Source organism: Diplotaxodon limnothrissa, linkage group LG23 (assembly GCF_057381915.1).
Source record: "Diplotaxodon limnothrissa isolate DT_005_m linkage group LG23, D_limnothrissa_male_GT1.1, whole genome shotgun sequence".
Classification (NCBI taxonomy): Eukaryota; Metazoa; Chordata; class Actinopteri; order Cichliformes; family Cichlidae; genus Diplotaxodon; species Diplotaxodon limnothrissa.
The window spans coordinates 15,014,116-15,034,478 of NC_140617.1; the positions used below are offsets into that span (position 1 = coordinate 15,014,116).

The window sequence follows — 20,363 nt, forward strand, 5'->3', positions numbered from 1 at the left end:
TTCAAACCATAATGGGGCCCCAGAAAAATAATCCATAGCAAAGCAAACACTCACATAGATACAGACACACAAATAACACATTCATAGAAAAACATGAGGTAGTCAAATGGTTAAAAAAAATACAATCAGTAACTAGTAATCCATAACTAATCTATGGATTTATGCTCCAATTTTCAGCTGTTCTGAATTCAGCATTTACTGTCTCTCAGCGAAGCCACATCTTTTACTGCTACAGTAACACGTTTGGTGTGGGACAGCATTATTTCGTATTTATTAAAAACCCGACATTATCCATACCTGTTCATGAGGGGGGGGAAGTTTTGAAGTTTTTCCCAGCTTGCACTGGGGCACAACTCAGGGAGGAATGTTGGTATTTGAAAAGTGACTCTCACAAATTGTATTGAATTGTTAGTTTGAGTGAAAAATATCCCCAAATTATCTCAAATGAGAAGATTAGATCCAGAACATAACTCGAGGCTCGGGCGCTTAACAGCATGAGTGGATGAGGGCGGGTGGGGGGTGAGGGGGATAATTATATGTTTAAAATGGCTTCGCCACACTCGATAAGAGAAACCACAAAAGTACAGGAATGCCAAAAGCGTTAATCCCGCTACGGCTGCTGATTATAGGCTGCGGCACATTTCAACTCTGCAGCGCATGGATCTTTCACTGAGGATGATCACTGTACCCTGCAGTGGGATATTGTTTTTTTACAATTATGCTAATTGCTAACAGCAACAGTGCTCTGCAAAAGGACTGCTGCATATATGCATAACTTAGCTTTACCAAATAAAGCTTTTAGCTGGATTTTGGCTGTGGACACACACATGGCAGGAAGCCCGATAAAACAAACAAGCTGTGAAGGTTGCTCCAAACCGAGTGTTTCTAATACAGCTTAATAAAAAATATTTCTCGGGTGTTATTGAAAACAGTTGGGTTTCCACTATCAAAATAACTGAAGGTTGATTTTTTTTTTTTCCACTGTTCCATCAGGGGTTTAGGCATGATTTCATATTTTTTTCATTATCTTAAAAGAGGGTATATGTCACTGTTGTGACAACCAAAGAACCAAAACAAGTTGGGTATCTGGGTTTTTTTATATAACAATGGGGAGGACTCCATCCTTTACTAATTTTATGTGGAAAAATATATATTTTTACATCTATAGCTACAGCTTATCTTTAGTGAAATAAACTTTATACTTAAGATGCACAACATCTGATTTCATTACTTCATATCTGACACAATTTATATAAAATAGCGAGAAGCGGCACATGGAAAATTGAACCCATACACTATCTGACAAAATAATATCATGCTTAAACAAAAGATTTGTATTCCAGATTTGTTTACATATGATAATAATAACAATCTCTTTCTATTGTATTCTTTATGAAGTCAATAAGACACATCATCCCATCAAATAACAGAAAGAATTAAGAAAATAATCATGACATATTTTTTACTTTTTTTTTTCAAAAATATTAGTCCCTTTCTGACTATAAATACTACTATTTCATTTTCATTAAAGTGTCCTAAAGAATGGTATAACGTTTAAACAAATAGTGTAAATAAATCCTCCCGCAAATGTGTGTTATGTATGAGCAAATCCACAATTCACAGTACGTACACACATAGAAAACAATAAATTTCTTTTAGTTAATATATTCCAAAATATAATTTTATACACAAATATATATATATATATATATATATATATATATATATATATATATATATATATTTATACTCTCTGTAGAAAGCTTTATACATGTTTACATGAGGAGAGAAAAAAATGAAAAGCTTTAAGATGATACACATTCTGGTTACTGCTTACAGAGTTAAATGATAGCAGGGAAAGGGCCCAGTTTGTCCTCCACACACATACAGCAATCATTCATCAACGGTGGAGTAATCGTGGTGCTGCAGTTTGAAGAAGGCAGGAAACTATATGTTGGTAAAAGTCAGCTTCAGCTGCAGCTTGTTCAACACACAGTCAGTGCCGAGATTCATAGAAAAACATCTGGGAAAAGGAAAACCAAACGCTTTATGTTTGATCTCTTAAAAATGACAACAAAAAACTCTCTCATAAGGAGTTCAATGATTCATCAGCCAACTGACAAAGTTAGTCCTCGTGTTATCATGAGAACAAACCAAATCTTTATTTTGCAGCCTTTCAAATGTAAAAATGTTCTGCTTTCACTTTATAACTTTGGTTTTGGGGTTGTTGGTCTGACGGGCAATTGATTATCTAATAATTAAAACTGTGGGATCCAAACCATGATTACCATATAAAACCACGACTGTCAAAACTGTTAACGTAGTTTCTGTTATTATAAAATCTGATTAATGAAGCTCACGCTGATGATCCAGCGAAACTCCAAAGAAGAAAGAAAAAAAAAACTACTTTGCACACACGAGTAATTACAGTATTATACAAAAATATACAGGCCTTGAACGAGCAAGTCAGCGCTTCGAGAAATACCCTTATTCACTTGCTTAACATGAGTTGCATCAGTATTGAATATAGTGCTGAAAGCAGTGGCGGACTAGCGTAGCTTAGCATACAAACTTCCGGCAGAAAGAATCAGTAATATGCAGCACAAAAAGGCCACGCTTAAAAATGTCCCAAATTTTCATTTTAACTTTTCTGATATTTTTTTTTTATAAAAAGACAAGATCTAAAGTAGCATGTATTTTTAAAAAATCTTTGCTTTACACAAAAGTTGGTGATAAGCTAGGTTTAGCATAAGGAATAGCCTAGCTGCTAGCATCACGGTGTCCAAAGCTTTAGTTTGGTGGGCCTATTTCCAAACTTTTGGACAGAGTATTTAATGCTCACTAATCCACAAACCTAAGGGATAGTTCAGTCCTATAACTGAGCCTGGGCAACATTTTTTTTTTTACATAAAATGTAAAATGTTCAATAATATTTCATAAAAGAGATATAAAAATTAAATCACATAAATCAATTTATGGCCATTTTTGTAACTTTAGCATTAAAAAGGTCTCACACATAACAGAGTCAATCACTCCCTGCAATAAGTTCCAAAACAATGCCTGCCCACTGTATAATTTATTTATTATTCATGTCATAATTATAGTCTTGCTGTCACAAATAAATATTGATTCCTAATATTTTGTATTTTATATTCACCATGACTTAAACATACTGAGTGTTTTAGGCCTATTACCCGGAACTAGTCTTCCTAGAAATGACTACCACTCCCCTGAACTACTCATTTCCACCAGGTATGCTAAGCTAGGCCACTCATCAACTGAACAGAGCTCTATAATTCACACACAGACAAAAGAAGTGTCAATCATCTCAAATAAGAATAAGCAAATATTTCTCTTAATGCTGAAGTCTTCCATTAACAACAGCTAGTAAAAGGGAACCCATAATGCCCCTGTGAAGTTGAGTGAAACTAAAACTCAAATCTTTGCCTATACCAAGAGTTACTAAAGCATACTATTAGATCAATATACTTTACCGACCTGTGTGGCTGAATCCATTAAAAAGTACAAACAATTCGAAAACGTGGAATTTTCTCAGCATGTCTTTCACATTTTTCATTCACATTTTTTTGGCATTTACCCTTTTGAATACATTCATACCCAGACTACCTTTTTAAAGCCATAATCTCTGTGTCAAGATGATGACTTGTTCATACTGCACACTTGTCCGCATGAAAATAGTGGTTTATTTGCTTCCTTGCAACTTTCTAGGTTCCACTGTCATAAAACAACGTGCTCCGGCCCAGCCATCAACATCTCACTTACTAATACTGACGTCACTCCAGCCTTATTGTGTTGGCTTGCTCTCTGAGCACACCTGCTTAGCACAACCAGCCCCAATCAAACCATTTAAGGTCAAAACAAAAGGCTGTGTTGTGGTCAGAAAAAAGCAGCATTTGGATTCGAAAGAAATGTCTGGAATAAACTTGCATCTGTTTCTCGGATGAGGCTGCCAAGCTGTGTCTCAGAACTAACACACATCAACATAACCAAGACAGTTCATTTGTCTGCACACACTTAAAGTGGCACCAATTTAGCACAAGGACTTAAGGTGTTATTTTTTCTTTTTTTTGTAATCATGCTTTTTTTTCTGTCCTGTCACGTCCCCAAAAATAATTCCTTTCATGGAAGGAGATAACAAACCGGTCCCTGTGAACCGTCAGAACTTCCTGGCAGTGCATCCTGCTGGGCTACGCGGTGCTGCTGCTGGAACACGGCGTGCTTTGCATGCTGCCGATACTGTGGCCTGTACTGCTGTTCTCCGAGGCAGGCTGGGACTTCTGGACCGGCTGTGTGCCAGCTGTCTCACCTAGATGTAGAGCAGAAGAGGGAGTGTGGCCGCGGGAGAAAGGGGATTGGACCAGAGGGAGAGAGGAAAAATGAGTATAATTTACAAAAAAGCCAACCCTAGGCAAGAACATTACAAAGTGATTTGGTTAAAGCTACAAATTGAACTCCTCTAAGACTGTCGAGCCTCCATTGTTCTTCTGCACACAGAATAAATGGGCTGCATAAAGCTCCTACTGTTTACTATAACTGCCACTTGACATAAAGCTTTCACTGAAGCCCGTATAAAATCTGAGCATTCCTATTTAGATTAATGTACTTTTATCCCTAAGAAAAAATGTGTACTTTTACGTATAAAGAACTCGGGACTTCATCTGCCCTCATTTTTGACCATTTTCAACCATAATCTGCCACAGATTCTGTTTTTAAAAACGAATCCTCTAAAGATGCCACCTCAAAACGACCAGAAACAAATGGTCGCATCCTATCTGACAGATGATATTTTAAACAAAGAGAAGAAGATGTTTCTACGTTCACAGAGTTCATTTCTGTCTGGAACCAATTAGCCTTGCTTTAGCAGATAAAGGCGAACAAACACAACACGGGCCCTGTGACCGGAGCTCAAACCAATGACTGGTTTATTGTTCTATGTCTAAATAAGCGTTTCATTTCGTAAACTCTTGGGATCCAATGGCTAAAATGAAGGGAAAATAGAAGTGCTTGAGTTTGTTTCCAAAAACCGTCTCTGACAGACAATGAACAGCTTCTGAAATAAAGCCAAGTCTGTGTTTAATTTGAGTATTTGGCACAATTATTACTGCAGTGTGTCCCTCGCTTGCTTTATAGCTTATCTGAAATGAAGATAACACATTTTCTCTTGGAGAGAGATTGTTCTATCGATAGTTTAGTTTGTACTAGAGGTCGTGTGTGTTTTATACATATGCTTGCATATATGACAGGCATATGTATCCACAGGCATCCCTTTCCCTCTTTCGGGCCCCACATTTCTCCTAATGTTTACCAGAACAGGGCTGCCAGCAGTCTTTCCCTCACAGGACCAAGAGTGCTGCAAAACAAAGGCACTTGGATTCACCTCATCTGTCAGAGGAAATTTAAATTCCCAAGTCTGATATTATCTTTCTAGATAGGAAAGATAAAGGCTGCTTTTATCTGACCGAAACATAAAGTGAATGAAAACTCTCTATGAAAGTTGTTGTAACAGATGTCTACTTAGGGACAATTTGCCTTAGATTTCAGTTTGGGAAAACACTGACCCCAGTATCTCTTGGATACAAAAATTCAAACATACAATGTCTTTGTAGTGGCTAAGGATACAGTAACAGCATCCAGGACAGAAACCTCTCCACCCAACATCCGCTCTTTGCATGCACCTGCACAGAAAGCACGCTAACACAAAGTTAGCAACGAACCCGGCTTCATGACGCAGTCAGGCTTGTTCTACCCTACTCCTTCTACAGCAGAATCCCTGTGGTGATCTCTGTGAGGTGATCTTTGGGCTGGTTAATATTCAGAATTTCTTTTGGTAGAATTTTCCCAGACCATGACAGCCAGAATCAGCCAAGCATGCTTTTCAAGGGCAGGAGAAACCAGAGCTTCCACATAAAACCCAGTCGTAGGACTGGGAGAACATACAAACTCTACATTAAAAATAACGACATAGCTCTGGCTATAAGACCACGTTGCCATTATAATTTTATAAAGGCTTGTGGAGTAATATTGCAGAAATTTGGACTCTAAAGTGAAATCTAAAAACAACACAAAGCTCTGCAAAATTTTATATATTTACAGCACAACTTTGAGCTAAATCCTAATGTGACAAAGATAATATGGTTATGTTTAACCGTCTCTTACTCACCATATCTGTCCAGCTTTTAAGCATGACGACATTTGGGAATTAGGACTAAACAGAAAGTAAAGCAGGGGCCCATGGCATTAGCGTCGGTCTTGAATGTAGTAAGTATAAGACACATTCACATTGTGATAAGTAAAAAGTATTTTAATTCATTTTAAGGGGCGTATAAAGTATTTATCATGGAGTTGAGCTCATTTGATACTAATTTATACAAAAGTCAGCCTCAACAAAAATCATGTAATCGTGAAAAAAGTGTGTCAGTGGTGACTCAACAGAATGCCATTGTCATGCTCTGATTGAGCTTAGAAAAGTTGGTGTGGCCGTCTAGGTTTAGGTTAGATAAAACAGTGAGTTTTCGGATTATCTTAGTAACGTATTTAAGATATGAGTGATAGTGGGACAATTTAATATGGCCAGATGAGCTTGTTTAAGCATTTCTGAAATAGCAAGGCTTGTTGTGTGTTCTCACGGTCAGAGGAAGGACAAACAATGACCTGGTGACAGTGTGTGGGATGTACTGGAACAAATTTGATCCGAATGGGTCCAACTTTCAACCTGCAAGTTTTGCTGTGGGTATCAGATTACACGGGACACATTTAAAAGTCCTGCAGCATCCTAGGCCTCCAAGTGACTGGACCTGCTTAGGTAGGAGAGGTCCTAACATTTTGGCTCATCGGTGTCTCACTGAATTTCAGAGCAGATAATGTGTGAAGTTTCTCCTTGTGTCTGGCTGTTTTAACAGTTGGTTTCATTTTGTGGATGAAAACAAAATTCTTGCACAAGGTGACAACAGCTCCAGCAATCTCCAGCAACCTACAAGCCAACTACAATATATGTGCCAAGACAATGAGAAAACTGTCAAAGGTTATAATGTGAGGTTGATGTTAAAGCATTTACGTTGCTGACTGCCTTGTAGGGAAATAAATCGTAATAGATAGAAAAACCCAAAATATAATTCCAAGGACTATATCTAACTGTTTTCTGAGAGGTCCTCAGACCCTGAGGGGATAGACTCAGTTTAGTTTTCTTGTTTCATCATTGGTTTAAAATATGCTCTCAAGTGGTATTTTGAGTGGTTGCTTTGGAGGATATACTTTCTTGGGTTTACATGGGACAGAAAGTGTTGCCATATAAGGTCATTTCAACTAATCCTGCTTAACACACCCATCTAAAAGTGTATTTTAATAATGGAAGGAACTTGTGCCTTAAAGTCATCGCCATGCATGTTTCCTCCTAACTGCTATCTCCACCCCTGTTTTTCATGCGTGTTCACCTTTGATATGTACTGCCAGCCAAATGTAAAGATTTGTCTTTCTTTCTTGGTCACCCACTAGAAAATCCATGAAGCACAAGTGAAGTGGTTTTCTGAAGAGAAGCCAATACCAATATTGTGACAAAGATAAAGGCACTAAACTCTGACAGCTGATCTTTACGTCTAAAAGATATTCAGAAAGAGCTAAACTCTCATTAATGTGACAGAGCATGACTGGAACAGTTTGCAGCACTGTAACCCGACACGTGCCTGTATTGTTGTAACTACCTGGGAGACTGATTTACACTGCCAAACTGTGAGCTCTTAAAAAAACGTTCACTTTACATACCGAATGCTAAAGTGAAACAGCCTAAGTCCTTCTGCAAAACGCACTCAGCTCACAGATAGTCAGTTAAAAACTAAGGCAGAGAAGAACAGGGCAGCTCTATGCAACGGTGAACTCAGTGGGCTGCTGGGAACTCACTTCCTCTCATAGGTCAGTTAGGGTCAGCGGGCTGGGGACGAAGGGGAAGGTCTTGGCATCTAATGGACAGATTGTGTGTCTTTTCCTGTGAGCGCCCACTAAACCCTACAAGGGGAATTTCCAACTCGTCTCCAGCCATTGTACTGGGAATGTACTGAGAAAGACCACCCCATGGCCCCCAAAACATTCAAAGGCAGGAAAGAGAAGAGCTCTTGCTGCTGACCAACAGGATATATTTACAGTAGAGGAGTCAATACGTTATTGTGAGCAGGCCTCTGTCAGCAGCAGGATGTTTGGCAATCACAGCGGCACATTTCTGGCACAGAGACCCTCAGGCATTCCTTTGCATCTTATCTTTTCATTAATGTGGAGAAGTGAGTTGGGGCCACGGAGAGGCAGGTAAAGAACCTACCTGTGTGCGCGTAGATGAACCACAGAGCTGCGGTCAAGAGAGCCCCGATGACAAAGGCTGCAAAGGCGATGCCCACCACCACAGGAGTGTCCAGTACATACACTACTGAACAACAAACCAACACAGAACATGGTTTTAATGTTAAACAAGTGTATTATACATACAAATACAGTACAAATATAAATGACCTAAAATGTGTAAAACAAGAAAACAAATATTAGGAACTGAAATCGTAACTAAGTTCACCTTTTACCCAGTCACACTGCCCTAGCATCTATTGCCTATATTCTTGGACTCTAATAGAGTAGCTATGCATGATTTACAAAAAACAAACAAAAAAAACAACAACTATTGCCTGGCCTAGTTAGCTGTGTTATCAGCAAACTACAGATCCATAGTTACTGGTAAATTCTAGTTACCTTCTTCAGTTTGAAAGAAAAAAGTCCAGCAAGCATCACAACTGTTATGGTAAGGACCAATATGAAATAATAAGTGACCTAAGCTGATGATTCCTTATATAGCTTCATTATTTACTGGTTTATCTTATGCAGTTTATTCATTTTTGGGATCCATATAATCCACTTATATACACACGGACATACGCAAAATAAAATGCAATCATATAATACTTACCATCAGGAGAGGGCTTACGTGGCTCTTCTGATAATTCTGATGTAGGATCTGCAAAAACAACATATAATAGTTTAAATATATGTTGACTATTGCGTGTACAGATGCACAGTATACAGTATGAATTATGGTACATTAAAATAGCACAATGCAAGCTCTGAGTCAGCCTGTCAGGAGCAGCAGATTGCTGATACTGCAGTGTGTTGATAAGCAATTCTCTGTGGAATGTGATCCAGAAATCTGAACCAGGAAAACGCTGAAAAAGCAGCTATTCTGTAAGCCGGCAGTGTCCTAACGGATGAACCTTTTAACTCCAACCAATCATGCTCACCCATTTATTTCAAGCCATCTGGAAGGCTTTCAAAAGTGAAATTAGCTATAATAACGTCTTAACAAACAATACAAAGGCGCTTGTGTACGGGCGAACTCAAGAGGCAAACCTGGTATACGTCCAAGCCTGGGGCACAATGGCTGCTATTCTCGGACAGGACACCTTTAAGTTTTCATCTCGGGTAATGGATGATGACAGGTCATCAGAGAAGACTTTAATTTCAGAGGGGACGATGGCCAGAGGACGTCCTCTGTGCCACCCTACTCCCCTTCGGTCTGGAGCTATCTGTCCCGGGTGACTTGTTATGCTAAAAATGTCGAGGCCATGAACACATGCAGCCTCATAAGCAGAAGATAAAGGAGGAATATACAGACTGAACCCAGCAAAGCACAGGAGTGTTTAATGCTCTCGTGTTAACTCGACTCAGAGATCATGTGCAAAGCTGAAAGCTCGGTGCTTTCAAATACTGCCTTGATGTCTATAGGGTACAGTTCTCTGCAGGACATCTGACTGGTCTTGAATGTTGTTTTCTACTTTTAACAGAACCAGACATCTGCTTCAAAGTTGAACTTTTGATTTATGCTAGCTTTATGTTGTTGCCAAACTTGAAACAGCCCTGATATCTCTACGAACATCATTTATTTATGTAAATTTGCCTGATGTGGAAAGAAGCACTCCTGCGTAATGACTTGTTTTTGTTCAACTTTGGCCTTTCGTCATAGAGCTGTTGCTCCAAGACTCTCAACACAGAAGAGTTTCAAACTTATAAACCATGCAAAGGTTGAACTCCGTAGCTCAAAACATGTTATTTAACCCAGCTCAGGTCCACAAGGTTACTAGCTCTGCCTAAAGTGCGGTGTACAATCTGCAAGCATATGTCAAAGATTTACTCTCTTCTTTTGTTCATACTCTGCTGAGGCATGAATCCTAACTCATGTTCATCCTTTCTTTTTCAGAACTAAAATAAATACGTTTTATGATATTTTTAATGATAAAGTGAGCTTCTTGACATCTGGCCAGTGAATACAGCAAACCATATGGAGAGCCTCATTCAGTTGGTTTTAAAATAATAAATGAGATATTTTATGAGAAATCAGTTACTTAGAAAGACAAAGTTATCTAAAGGATGAACGCGTTCATATATCAAACACTGCAGTTCAACCTGTTCAGTCCAATGTGATATAAAAAATTATCCTCTGCCTTTACACTTTGCAGACTTTAAACTAAATTAATACTACATGTACTGATGTGATGATATAACCAACACTGCCAGCCTCTCAGATAGATTATACCTTTCAAGTTTTTCTAAACGTTCCTGAACCCATAAAAAAGGGATCAAATTTATTGACGTTGTGAAGCAGTAAATCTAATTTTGATGGTAGAGCTTTGAGGCTGTTATGTTTTTCCATGCACCAAGTTGGCCACAAGTGGCTCCCTTTGATTTGTAGATTGAACTCAGCTTTTTGGGATGTTGTCCAGTGCAGAACCGTGGCCCTTGAAAAGGCTGCTTATTTTGTTTGCCATCCTAGCATAAGCGATGCCTTTGTGTTCTTTGAATTCGAGGGGTTTTTTTTCCAGTGTGTTTATGGCATAAGTGTGTTTACTTACTCCATGGAAAATAAACCCGCTGCACTGGCATAGTGATGCAGGCAGTGCACCCTGCCTGTACCACTTTGGACTAGCTTGGCTTAGACACTCAGCCATTACTTCAAATTTCACCGTCTCTGTTCACCAATATCCTCAGCATCAACACTGGCATGTCTGTGCTAAAAAGTGACTCCATCCATTTAGTATCATTGCCCAGCATTGGAGGCTGATGTCCAATTAAAATGTAATAAAGCCACAAACTTCTGGTTAGAATTATCCTGCACAACTCTGACTCACACTAGAGCTCAGACAAGTAGGAACTTTAAAGCTAGTAAAATTACTGATGTTTAAGAGTAAGACCAGGATCTGAAAAATACCATCAGTGCATACACTGCAACTGGGAGAAATCAATCAATCAATAAATTGTTTGGTCTATGAAGAGCTCATCACAACTGATATTAACATCCGAACAAAATACAGGGTTCAAATCCACAATGGAACACTATTCTGAATAGCACACATATACTGTAGCACAGAGATTGACCAAGCCAATACCAAAACCAAGTTTCGTTAGGTAAAGGAGTAATCAGTCTATTTTCTACCATTGTGAAATAGCGGTTGGGCTGTAGCTTACACCAATTAAAATGATCTAATTTACATCAAATCACAAGCCAACAAACATGACTCAAACTGACCCCAGGTCTCATGTTGATGTCATTGCTCAGAGGGGGATGCTAATATGAAAAATGCTGGCAGTCCGCTAGAGAAAAGGCACTGATTATATCAGTCCATTTAGGTTTAGGTCATAATAAATATCATGTGAAGGCATTACCTCAGGTCTCCATCCTGCCTTCTAAATGTACTTACACCCCCTGAGGTGCTACGATAAAGAGTGTGAACCAACAAGTGACTAAACATCGAGGGACCTTTAGGCTCTGATTGGGCGCTCAAAGCCAACAAGTGGACCACCGCTCCTCATTTTCCCCCTCACTAGTGGAAAGCTGAGGCCACAGTGAAGGGCCTAAGTGAAAACAACTGGATCTTAGTAACGTATGACTGTTCTTTTCCATGTCTCCCTCAGCATGGTCTGGTCCACAGCAGAACTGGGCCTCAGCGTTAGCACACTCCCCTTTATCAGCCATATGCTAGTTTGAACACACACACCCAAAAACACACTCTTGTGTACAGATGTCAATGTAAACGGAGACACACCATATGTGTATGCCTAAGCACCTGTATACACAATCATATACACACAACACAGTTAATAAGGACCAGATGTTGGACCGTGATCCCGTCGTTTGGTCTGATCTCCAAGTATCGACTTTATGCGGTTCCTCTGCCTTCAGAATTGCTTCTTTCACTGTGCATACTCGTATTTGTGGGTGTCACAGTTCCAAGCACAACTGAACTCCTGGTGTAAACAGATGTAAATTATGTTTGCTTTTGCTTTTACTGACCTGGTATGTGGCTCAAGTCATCCACCACAACCAGCGGTTGAGTCGAGACCTTTTTGTTCATCATCATCGCCATGATATTGTCCACAGAGAGAGAATCACAGTTTTCAATGGGTGGCAAACACTGTGCAGAAAATTAAAAAAAAAAACCTAATTAATAACTTGACATTCATATTTCTCAAACTCAAAAGTGCATTCACTCATATCTGCTCAAAAGTACTAATTTGGAATTCAAAGTAAGGAAAAGCTTGCCATCTTCACCCACTACAGCTGATGGCAACTGTAATATGTTAGCACCACAATCACAAGCCAGCCTCAGGATACCCCACACACACACACACACACACACACACAACCCCGTTCAGCTATCTTAGTGAGGACTTTCATTGACATAATGGTTTCCCTAGCCCCTTACCCTAACCATTAAAAATGATTGCCTAACCCTAACCCTTACAAAAACAAAAAAAACCAAAAAAAAAACATGACTCTATTAGTGGTAGAAATAAGCTTATAATTATTTTTATATCTAAAATATTAAATAATTATATAAAAAATATTATATTCATATCAGATGGATTAGACAGTTTCCTCTTGCACTGAGATTGCAAATAAATGTGTGATTTATAAAAACTAACAAAAAATTATGTGGGAATGTTGAAGACTAACAATTAACCTCACAATTAATTTTAAGAGCACAAAATAAAGCACAATAAGACTCAGTGTTTTGTGGAGGCTAAATCCCCTCCACAATTCTTTGGAGGAATCTGTCTGCCTTTCTGGTTTTAATATAATGTTTTTAGTTTATTTTTAGGATTTTTTTATATATATACCACACTTCCCATTAGCTCAAAAGGTGAATTCTTACACAATAATTTAATCGAAGGACCAGTCAGTCAGATGGGACAAGTACAGTATACGCCAAAGAGGACCGTCGAGGGAAGGAGAAGAGGAGCAGAAAAGTTTATCAGGAGCTTTAAAGGAGAGTATGGATGATCCAGCGGCCCCTAGGACCGTGCACTAAAGCTTTAACAAAAGAGAACTAAATCAAACTCTTTTTCATACCTAACCATAACCTAATTGTAACCCTGACACTAAAACCGCATTTTGAGCCTTCAAACCTGTGAGGACCGGTGAGTGTGTCCTCACAAGTGACTGTTGGTTCTCACAAGTATAGTAGAATGCAGATTTCGGTCCTCACAAAGATAGCTAGACAGGAACACACACACACATATATATTTATTTTTTGGGGGGGTGGGGGTAACATTTAGGTAAGACTTACAGAAAGTAAAAGAAAGCACTTGCACCAGACAGAACAAATAACAGAGGGAGAAAAAAAAAGATGATTATTTTGCTCAGTGGTCAGCCACTTGGGAAACTGTGCATCGATGCATGGTTCCCGCTTAGGTTTGGGGGCAGACCTGACACTGAATGTTGCAGGTCAGCCGGAGTAAAGATTGTCTCCTACAGGCCCGGCTGCTCAAACAAACACTGGTGATACTCTGGGAGACTAAAAAAAAACACAGCAATGGCTCTTTGGGGAAGATTATTCTGCATACCTGTGGTAAATTTAGATTCCTCTGAGATGACTTTGAGCACAGAGACATCTCACAATGCAGGAAAAGCAGGGACACTTTGAAAGTTGAGTTGAAGATGAAGCTGAAGGTTTTCTTATCCATCTTTGTAGGATGGACAGGGAATTGAGGATAGTATGTGACGGAGGCATCTGTTGGACAAACTGTCTCAATGAGTGTGTACTCTGAGGACACGCTGGGATTGGAGTCATGAGAAATGAAGCACGATATGATGGTGAACCCCAGTTCTGGATCTGATGCAGTTGATGTGATCTGGAGCAGATGAGAGGCAAGTAAAAACAGATTTTATTTGTCAGTTGTCGTGACAGGAGTCTTCATGAAGTGAAGTGACAAAACTGAACAACAACACAATACTGCTCTGATCTGATGTGAGCTTTACTTTATAATATAATCATTTCTGGAAGAAAACCTAATCTGCTGTTGTCTGAAGAAAGTCTGCAAAGTAATCTTGTTGGACAAAACATGCAAAATGAAAAGGTGTCATTTTGTATTTGTGTTTCTTTAAGACAATCGCAGAAACAATAAATACAAATTATTATTGTGTTTTATTGCCTAGTCCTAAAATTGGGAACAACGATAAACACAAATACAAACAAACATAATTTACAAGATGTTAAAATGCTAATTTAAAGCTGAAACAATCAATATTTTCGTGTTAACACTGGGCAGGACAAAAGGGGCACAGTCATGGTGAGAACCCTCAGCTCTAATGAGCTTCTGGTTTCTTTTAGAGCGTTGTTTTGGTTTTATGCTTCAGCTCACTTTTGCTGTACCAGCAGCTGTTCGGGAAAAATAAAATTCAAATCCTACCTTTTACTAACCACAACAGAAAAAGAAGTTCAAAAGTTAGCAGGCAGCTGGTGGCAACTAAAGTGCCAAATAATTCTGTCAGCAGCAACCCAAAGCTGAGCCAAAATAGACTAAATAAGTCTTCTAATAGAAATATTGTGATGTATTTATTGCTGCCAGTGTAAAGATATGCAAAACAAAACAAGAACGACTGCCTGAAAGGTGAGAAACAAATATTTAGTCATGTTTTACTTATTTCTCAGTTAAAATAAATGCAATGCACTTAAGAGGGAAGGATAAAGACACTCTGTGAGCACTTTGTATTTACAGCACACTGGCTTTGTGTCCATGCTGTGAGTGAAGCATCTCATGCTGATGTCCTCCTACATCACCTCTTCAAAGGACTTTTCAGTCTTTGCTATCTCTTATATGACTAGCATAACTACTGTAGTGAAACAGATATTTTTAGCCAGATGACATGCAGAACTGTGATATAATAAAAGCAAGAAGTGAAAGAAATTATTAGCTTTTTAGCTTGAAACAGTCACAATGCTCTTACTGAGCAAAGGGCTCAGGAAGAGATTAAATCTGGAAAAGCTAAAGCCTCAGATGGAGGCAGATGGTTGCAGTTTTCTGCCAAAAGTTTTCATTTACACCAAACATGTATTCTGGCGTGAGAGGTAATGTATTATAAATGCAAAACATACCTCCACAAACACTTTCTGATTTTGTGAAACGGTGAAGAAATTCTGGCGTGCAGGGTTGTTGATAGGCAGCGAGTCGTACAGCTCCATGTTAAACGTCATGTTGTTGACTGGTTGCCTTGGTGGTTCCTGTACAATCCTGGGAGCTGAGGTTTCCTGATTCTTAGTTTTGCTTGTGTATGTGCAGTTGAACTGTTTGAAGAATAAGGCAAAGCCAAAACAAATATCAGCAGGACTCTGACGTTACATTCCACGGCTAAGCACTCTCACTCCACATGACTGTGTGTCACTGTTTGACCACATTAAGACGGACCAGGAACAAAAGAGATATGTATAAACAAGAACAATAAGTGGGAGACGAGGACTGGATGAGATAAAGGAAACTAAGCTAACAAAGAAAAGATGGAGAAACTTCAAAATGGAAAATGGAAGGTCAAGTTCATTAAACGGACATCATGGAAAGATGGGGAGATTGCAGCAGCCAGAAGAGTCTTTACTAGCAGCCCAAGGGGCAGTAGGAAACTGGTGTTTCTTCCAACTATGCATGATTTACTGCAGTTGCGCATATAGAGATACAGTTTATCAGTAGTCTCAACTTGTCAACTTTCCCCTTGCAATGAAGTGCAGATCTGACAGAAAAAGGACCACAATGATTCCAGAGTCTTACCAATATGGTAGATGAATCGAACGTTTTCACGGGAAGCATTCTCTCGGGCCCTCTCTGGTCGCTATTCCCATCTTTGGTCTCAGCATGACTTACAGTGACCTGCACATCAAAAAGAAGTTTGTTACTAAGCCTACGCTGACAAACCTGAGCACAACAATCAGCAATTGACGGAAAGTTTACACAAGGTTTTTTCCAATTTTTTTCCCCCTTTTCTACTCCTTTAGTATTGCCTCATTCAGGCGGAGATTTGAATTGTTAAGAGAGGTCGGCAAAACATTCTTGCTTAAATCTGGGAATGTCCTGTGGCCTCAGTGAGACAGGACATATTTCTAATTTCTCAGTGGAGTAGTGGCATGTCAGGGCCTGAGATGAGTCTGCTGCTTTAGAGAGAGGACTGTCTCAATGACACTAACAGAGCTGTTTTGAAGTTTGCTGACCTGCCTTTGGTGCCACTGCTGAAATAAATCAACATATCACAGCAATGTGGGGACAACAGCCAAAACACATTAGCTTTGATGAGTGGGAACCCAGACAATGAAAATTAATCTCCTTTGACCGGAGGTCAGAGGTTGTCTGCACGTCCAAATGCTAGCACAAAAGATGACCTTGGACTTATGCCTGGGTTTTTAATCTGCACTGGACAGAAAAAGTGTTTTTTCCAAACTTCCCCGAACAAAAGATTTTAAAAGGCCAGGGTAGAAGTGATTCATGCTTGCTTGTTAGAACAAACATGCTGAATGAATGCATTCCACAATAATGAAGATAACTGGGGATGTCTTAATCACATAAAAGCAAGTGATCACAATTACATACAAAAATGAGTCAGAAATGTAATCATTTTCCCTGCACATATTGTCCATATTTTTCCAGTTTCCATTTGTACACAAAAAGAGCATGGCTATCAGTGGACATCTTTATTAAAAAAATATTTATTTATGACAGGTGTCAAGCCTCTGAGTGAGCATTTCCCATGGCAGTGCTGACATTTAAGCACTGGTCATGGTCAACACCCTAACAACTAATCTAATCAAATTAGCCTTCAACGCTTTCTGCCAGATCTTTTTTAAAATGTGATTTATTTTCTTTGAAAGAGTATGTGTGTTTGAGTATTTAAGCTCAAATGATGATCTTTTTCTAAACTAATCAAATACATTTATTCTCTGAATGTACTTAAACTGCAAGTGAAAGCTAAAAATACCTTAAAATAAAACAAAAAGGCTTTCTGACAGTGGGTAAATCTTTCCCTGACTTCAGAGTGTCACAGCTCTGTACTGCCCATAGATATCAATGCTTTAACAAGCCCAACATCTTAATATGTTAAACCTAGGCTAACACACATCTATTTGCATGTTAGTCACTCAGGAATTGTTTAGACAAGCAAAGTTTGACTTTGGCACGTGGTTAAAACTGTGTAAAGGGTGTATTTCAACAAAAACTAGTATCTTTTCTAAAGTTTAAACAAGTAGAAAAGAAAGTTTTCTGACTGAAAGCCTTTCTGTTAAAATGTTCTCATTGTCTTCTCATTAAGTTGACAAGTTAAAATAAAGCAAGATAATTATAGGGATTTTTTAGAAAATGAAGAGTGTTTTGTAGTTTATTTCAATTTAAAATTAAATCATATCTTTGTATTTATAGTAGCAACTAGAGGTCTGATATACAGAGAGGGCATTTTCAAGTAATTTCAGCTATACTGTAACACCACATAATATACTCACAGAATTGAAGTAGATCGTGCTATCCTCTATGGTGAATGCGGTGGTCTGACAGCCAGTCAAAGGAGTTTCCAGAGTGTAGTGGGTGGCATTGACTGTTGCTTTGCATTGTGGGTCTTGAAGTGTGAGGCTGGCATTTGTAAACCCGCTTGCCTAAGTTAAGAAAAAAGAAATAAAAAGACAAACATGGATGGAGATCAAAACATTTTTCCATTATTAACTTTTCAGAATTGTAAAAAGAAAAAAAAAGGAGAAAAAAGTCCAAGTACTTGTGCAAAACCTTGAGTTCTCAGGAATAAACAAATCCCACAAGGTGGTCTAGCTCCAGCTCCCAATTACAGCCTATGCCAGTTTCCATTCTGTGATGTGGGCTGATTGAGCTGTCCCTATGTTCAGACGCCAAATGCTTGAAACAGCCCTGCCTGCTTCAGTGATTTACTTTTTCTCATTTCACTTTTGTAGATCTGAAACTTGCTATCCCCACACAACAGATAGGTGGGCTCAACTGTCTCCATAATTATCCACATGTAACCATTAGACCAAGACAGCATCATTATTTGGTAACAACCTCAGCACACAGTGCGTGCTTTTTGAAAATAAACAACACAGCGTCATGGAGGTTTATGCTAGTATTTTGTAATCGCTGCAGAAGACATTCATTCAGCCTTTTAATTGGTCTAGACGCTGCTAGTCTTTTTGGATGAGCTCCATTTTGTTGTTTTCCGCTCTTCTTGTCACATTTTGTCACACTGACTCTGTGTCGTGTGAAAAGAGACGCAAAAGTAAATCAACAAAATGCCTTTCTCATTGATCAGAAGCATAGAATACATCGATATTTAAAATAACCATTATTTGTAGCCTGTTGGGCTCCGGGCAGAATCAGAGAATGTCCGGTTGTTTACTCACCTGAAGACTTTGTTTGTCAATGCTGACCACCATCCTTTCTTTTTTGCACTGCACACTAAGGTCAACATTCAAAACGATTTCGGGCTCATTGGACTCGTAGGGCAGGTGTCCCAGCGGAGGCATGCCCCCAGTTGTAAGAAATGGAAACGGCAGACCGGATCGTCGCAGTGGCGTTCCATCTACAGGAAGAGGACTAGAATCACGCAGGATGGCGAGTTCGGGAGGTAATTTGCTCTCCAGAGAATCCACGACATCTAGAAGTCACACGTAACCTTATGAGGCTGATTTTCCATCCAGGAAACTACACCTACAACTTTTTACAATTGCACGCTAGTTTTATGCTTCATCATGAATGGAGGATGTGATTCTTCTTCAGCTTACCTGGCTCTCGAAGTCGGATATTGAAGTGGTTTGCCACGGGAGTGCTGGTGTAAGATGTGACTGGATTGTGGCCACGATCGCTTGCCCACTGGATTAAGGCTTGTGGCCCTGATGGCAAGTGCTGCATGGGGGATTTGGACACTAGTGCCTGTGAGCCAACAGTCACTGTATCAGAGGCCTGTGGAATAGAACTCTCATTAGATGCTTTCTCAAAATAACAAGAAGAGAAATTTAAGTTAGCTAATACAGAATCTGATTTACAAAAAAAAAAAGAAAAAAAGAAATATGGTTTACTGTTCAGGTTTTATCACAGATATTCAACTTCAAGTACAGTCCTGCACTTATTCTGCATGAATCATGTGTGAATCATGTGAATGAGTGTGAGGTAATGGGCGTGTCGCAGCTCGATCATTGCTCAGAAACCAACATGTTAGCTTGCTCCTAAAAATTTGCGTCCTGCCCTGCTGCTCCCCCAGTGAGGGAGGCCTCATTCTTTCTCACAACCATTTCCCACACATTCAAGTCTCTTGAGCAACACTGACGAGAACCTGCTTTCTGACAGATCGAGGCCTGAGTTTTATTTTGGCCATCATATCACTAGCGTAGCTGACGATCTCTCACACATTGGTTGCACAAGCAGCGTATCCTGTGTACCGCTGCTGTCAAGTGAAAGTCAAAATGTAAGCAGTGGGGGAGCTAAAAAATGACTGACCTTTTGGATGTTTAAGATAAATGGTTGAGAGATGTCAGCTGTTGTAACCGGTGCAGGTTTACAGTAAGCTAGTGTTACACTCAAAGTCAACCATTTAGACACACATTCACCATGTATGTTACAATCTTGTAAACATCAATTAAAAAGAATAAAAACAACAGTGATGTTAGGTTCTATTTGAACAGTTCAGCGGGACGTAACAATGCTAGAAGATCATAGCAATGTCTGTTGCTGTGTGATGCACCGCTACATGCTAAAGTTAGCAGTTTCACATATGCACAAATGAGAACTTTAACACACTGATCTTTACAAGGTGTAATCTTCCAATCATATTAACATTAAGTTGTTTGCTAATTAGCTCTAAAACAAAATAAAGGAAGGAATTCAGATTTTCCAGAGGCTGCTCTCATTGTGAAGGCGATTCAAATAAACTGCACCTGGGACCACCACATTAAACAATCCAGGGTGTGTACACAGCTATCACACTAGTCAAACGAAGTGGTGTTTGAGGGCCAAACGTGCCGGAGCATGGATCCTCCGGTGAAAATGCATCCCTTAGTTGTTACATT

General features: G+C 39.2%; 1 protein-coding gene across 1 annotated transcript in view; it reads right to left on the reverse strand.

Annotated features, from left to right (window-relative positions):
- Window positions 1–1,757: 1,757 nt before the first annotated feature.
- Window positions 1,758–20,363, reverse strand: part of tgfbr3 (transforming growth factor, beta receptor III) — a 68,713-nt gene continuing 50,107 nt past the window's right edge. Inside the window, exons 8-17 of the mRNA XM_085348855.1 lie at window positions 19,083–19,260; window positions 18,702–18,955; window positions 17,799–17,948; window positions 16,084–16,182; window positions 15,420–15,608; window positions 13,888–14,175; window positions 12,335–12,455; window positions 8,960–9,007; window positions 8,327–8,431; window positions 1,758–4,327 (exon numbers count right to left, since the gene is read on the reverse strand). Of these exons, the coding sequence (XP_085204981.1) occupies window positions 4,209–4,327; window positions 8,327–8,431; window positions 8,960–9,007; window positions 12,335–12,455; window positions 13,888–14,175; window positions 15,420–15,608; window positions 16,084–16,182; window positions 17,799–17,948; window positions 18,702–18,955; window positions 19,083–19,260 (1,551 nt within the window). The 3' untranslated portion in view covers window positions 1,758–4,208. The remainder of the gene's footprint in view (window positions 4,328–8,326; window positions 8,432–8,959; window positions 9,008–12,334; window positions 12,456–13,887; window positions 14,176–15,419; window positions 15,609–16,083; window positions 16,183–17,798; window positions 17,949–18,701; window positions 18,956–19,082; window positions 19,261–20,363) is intronic.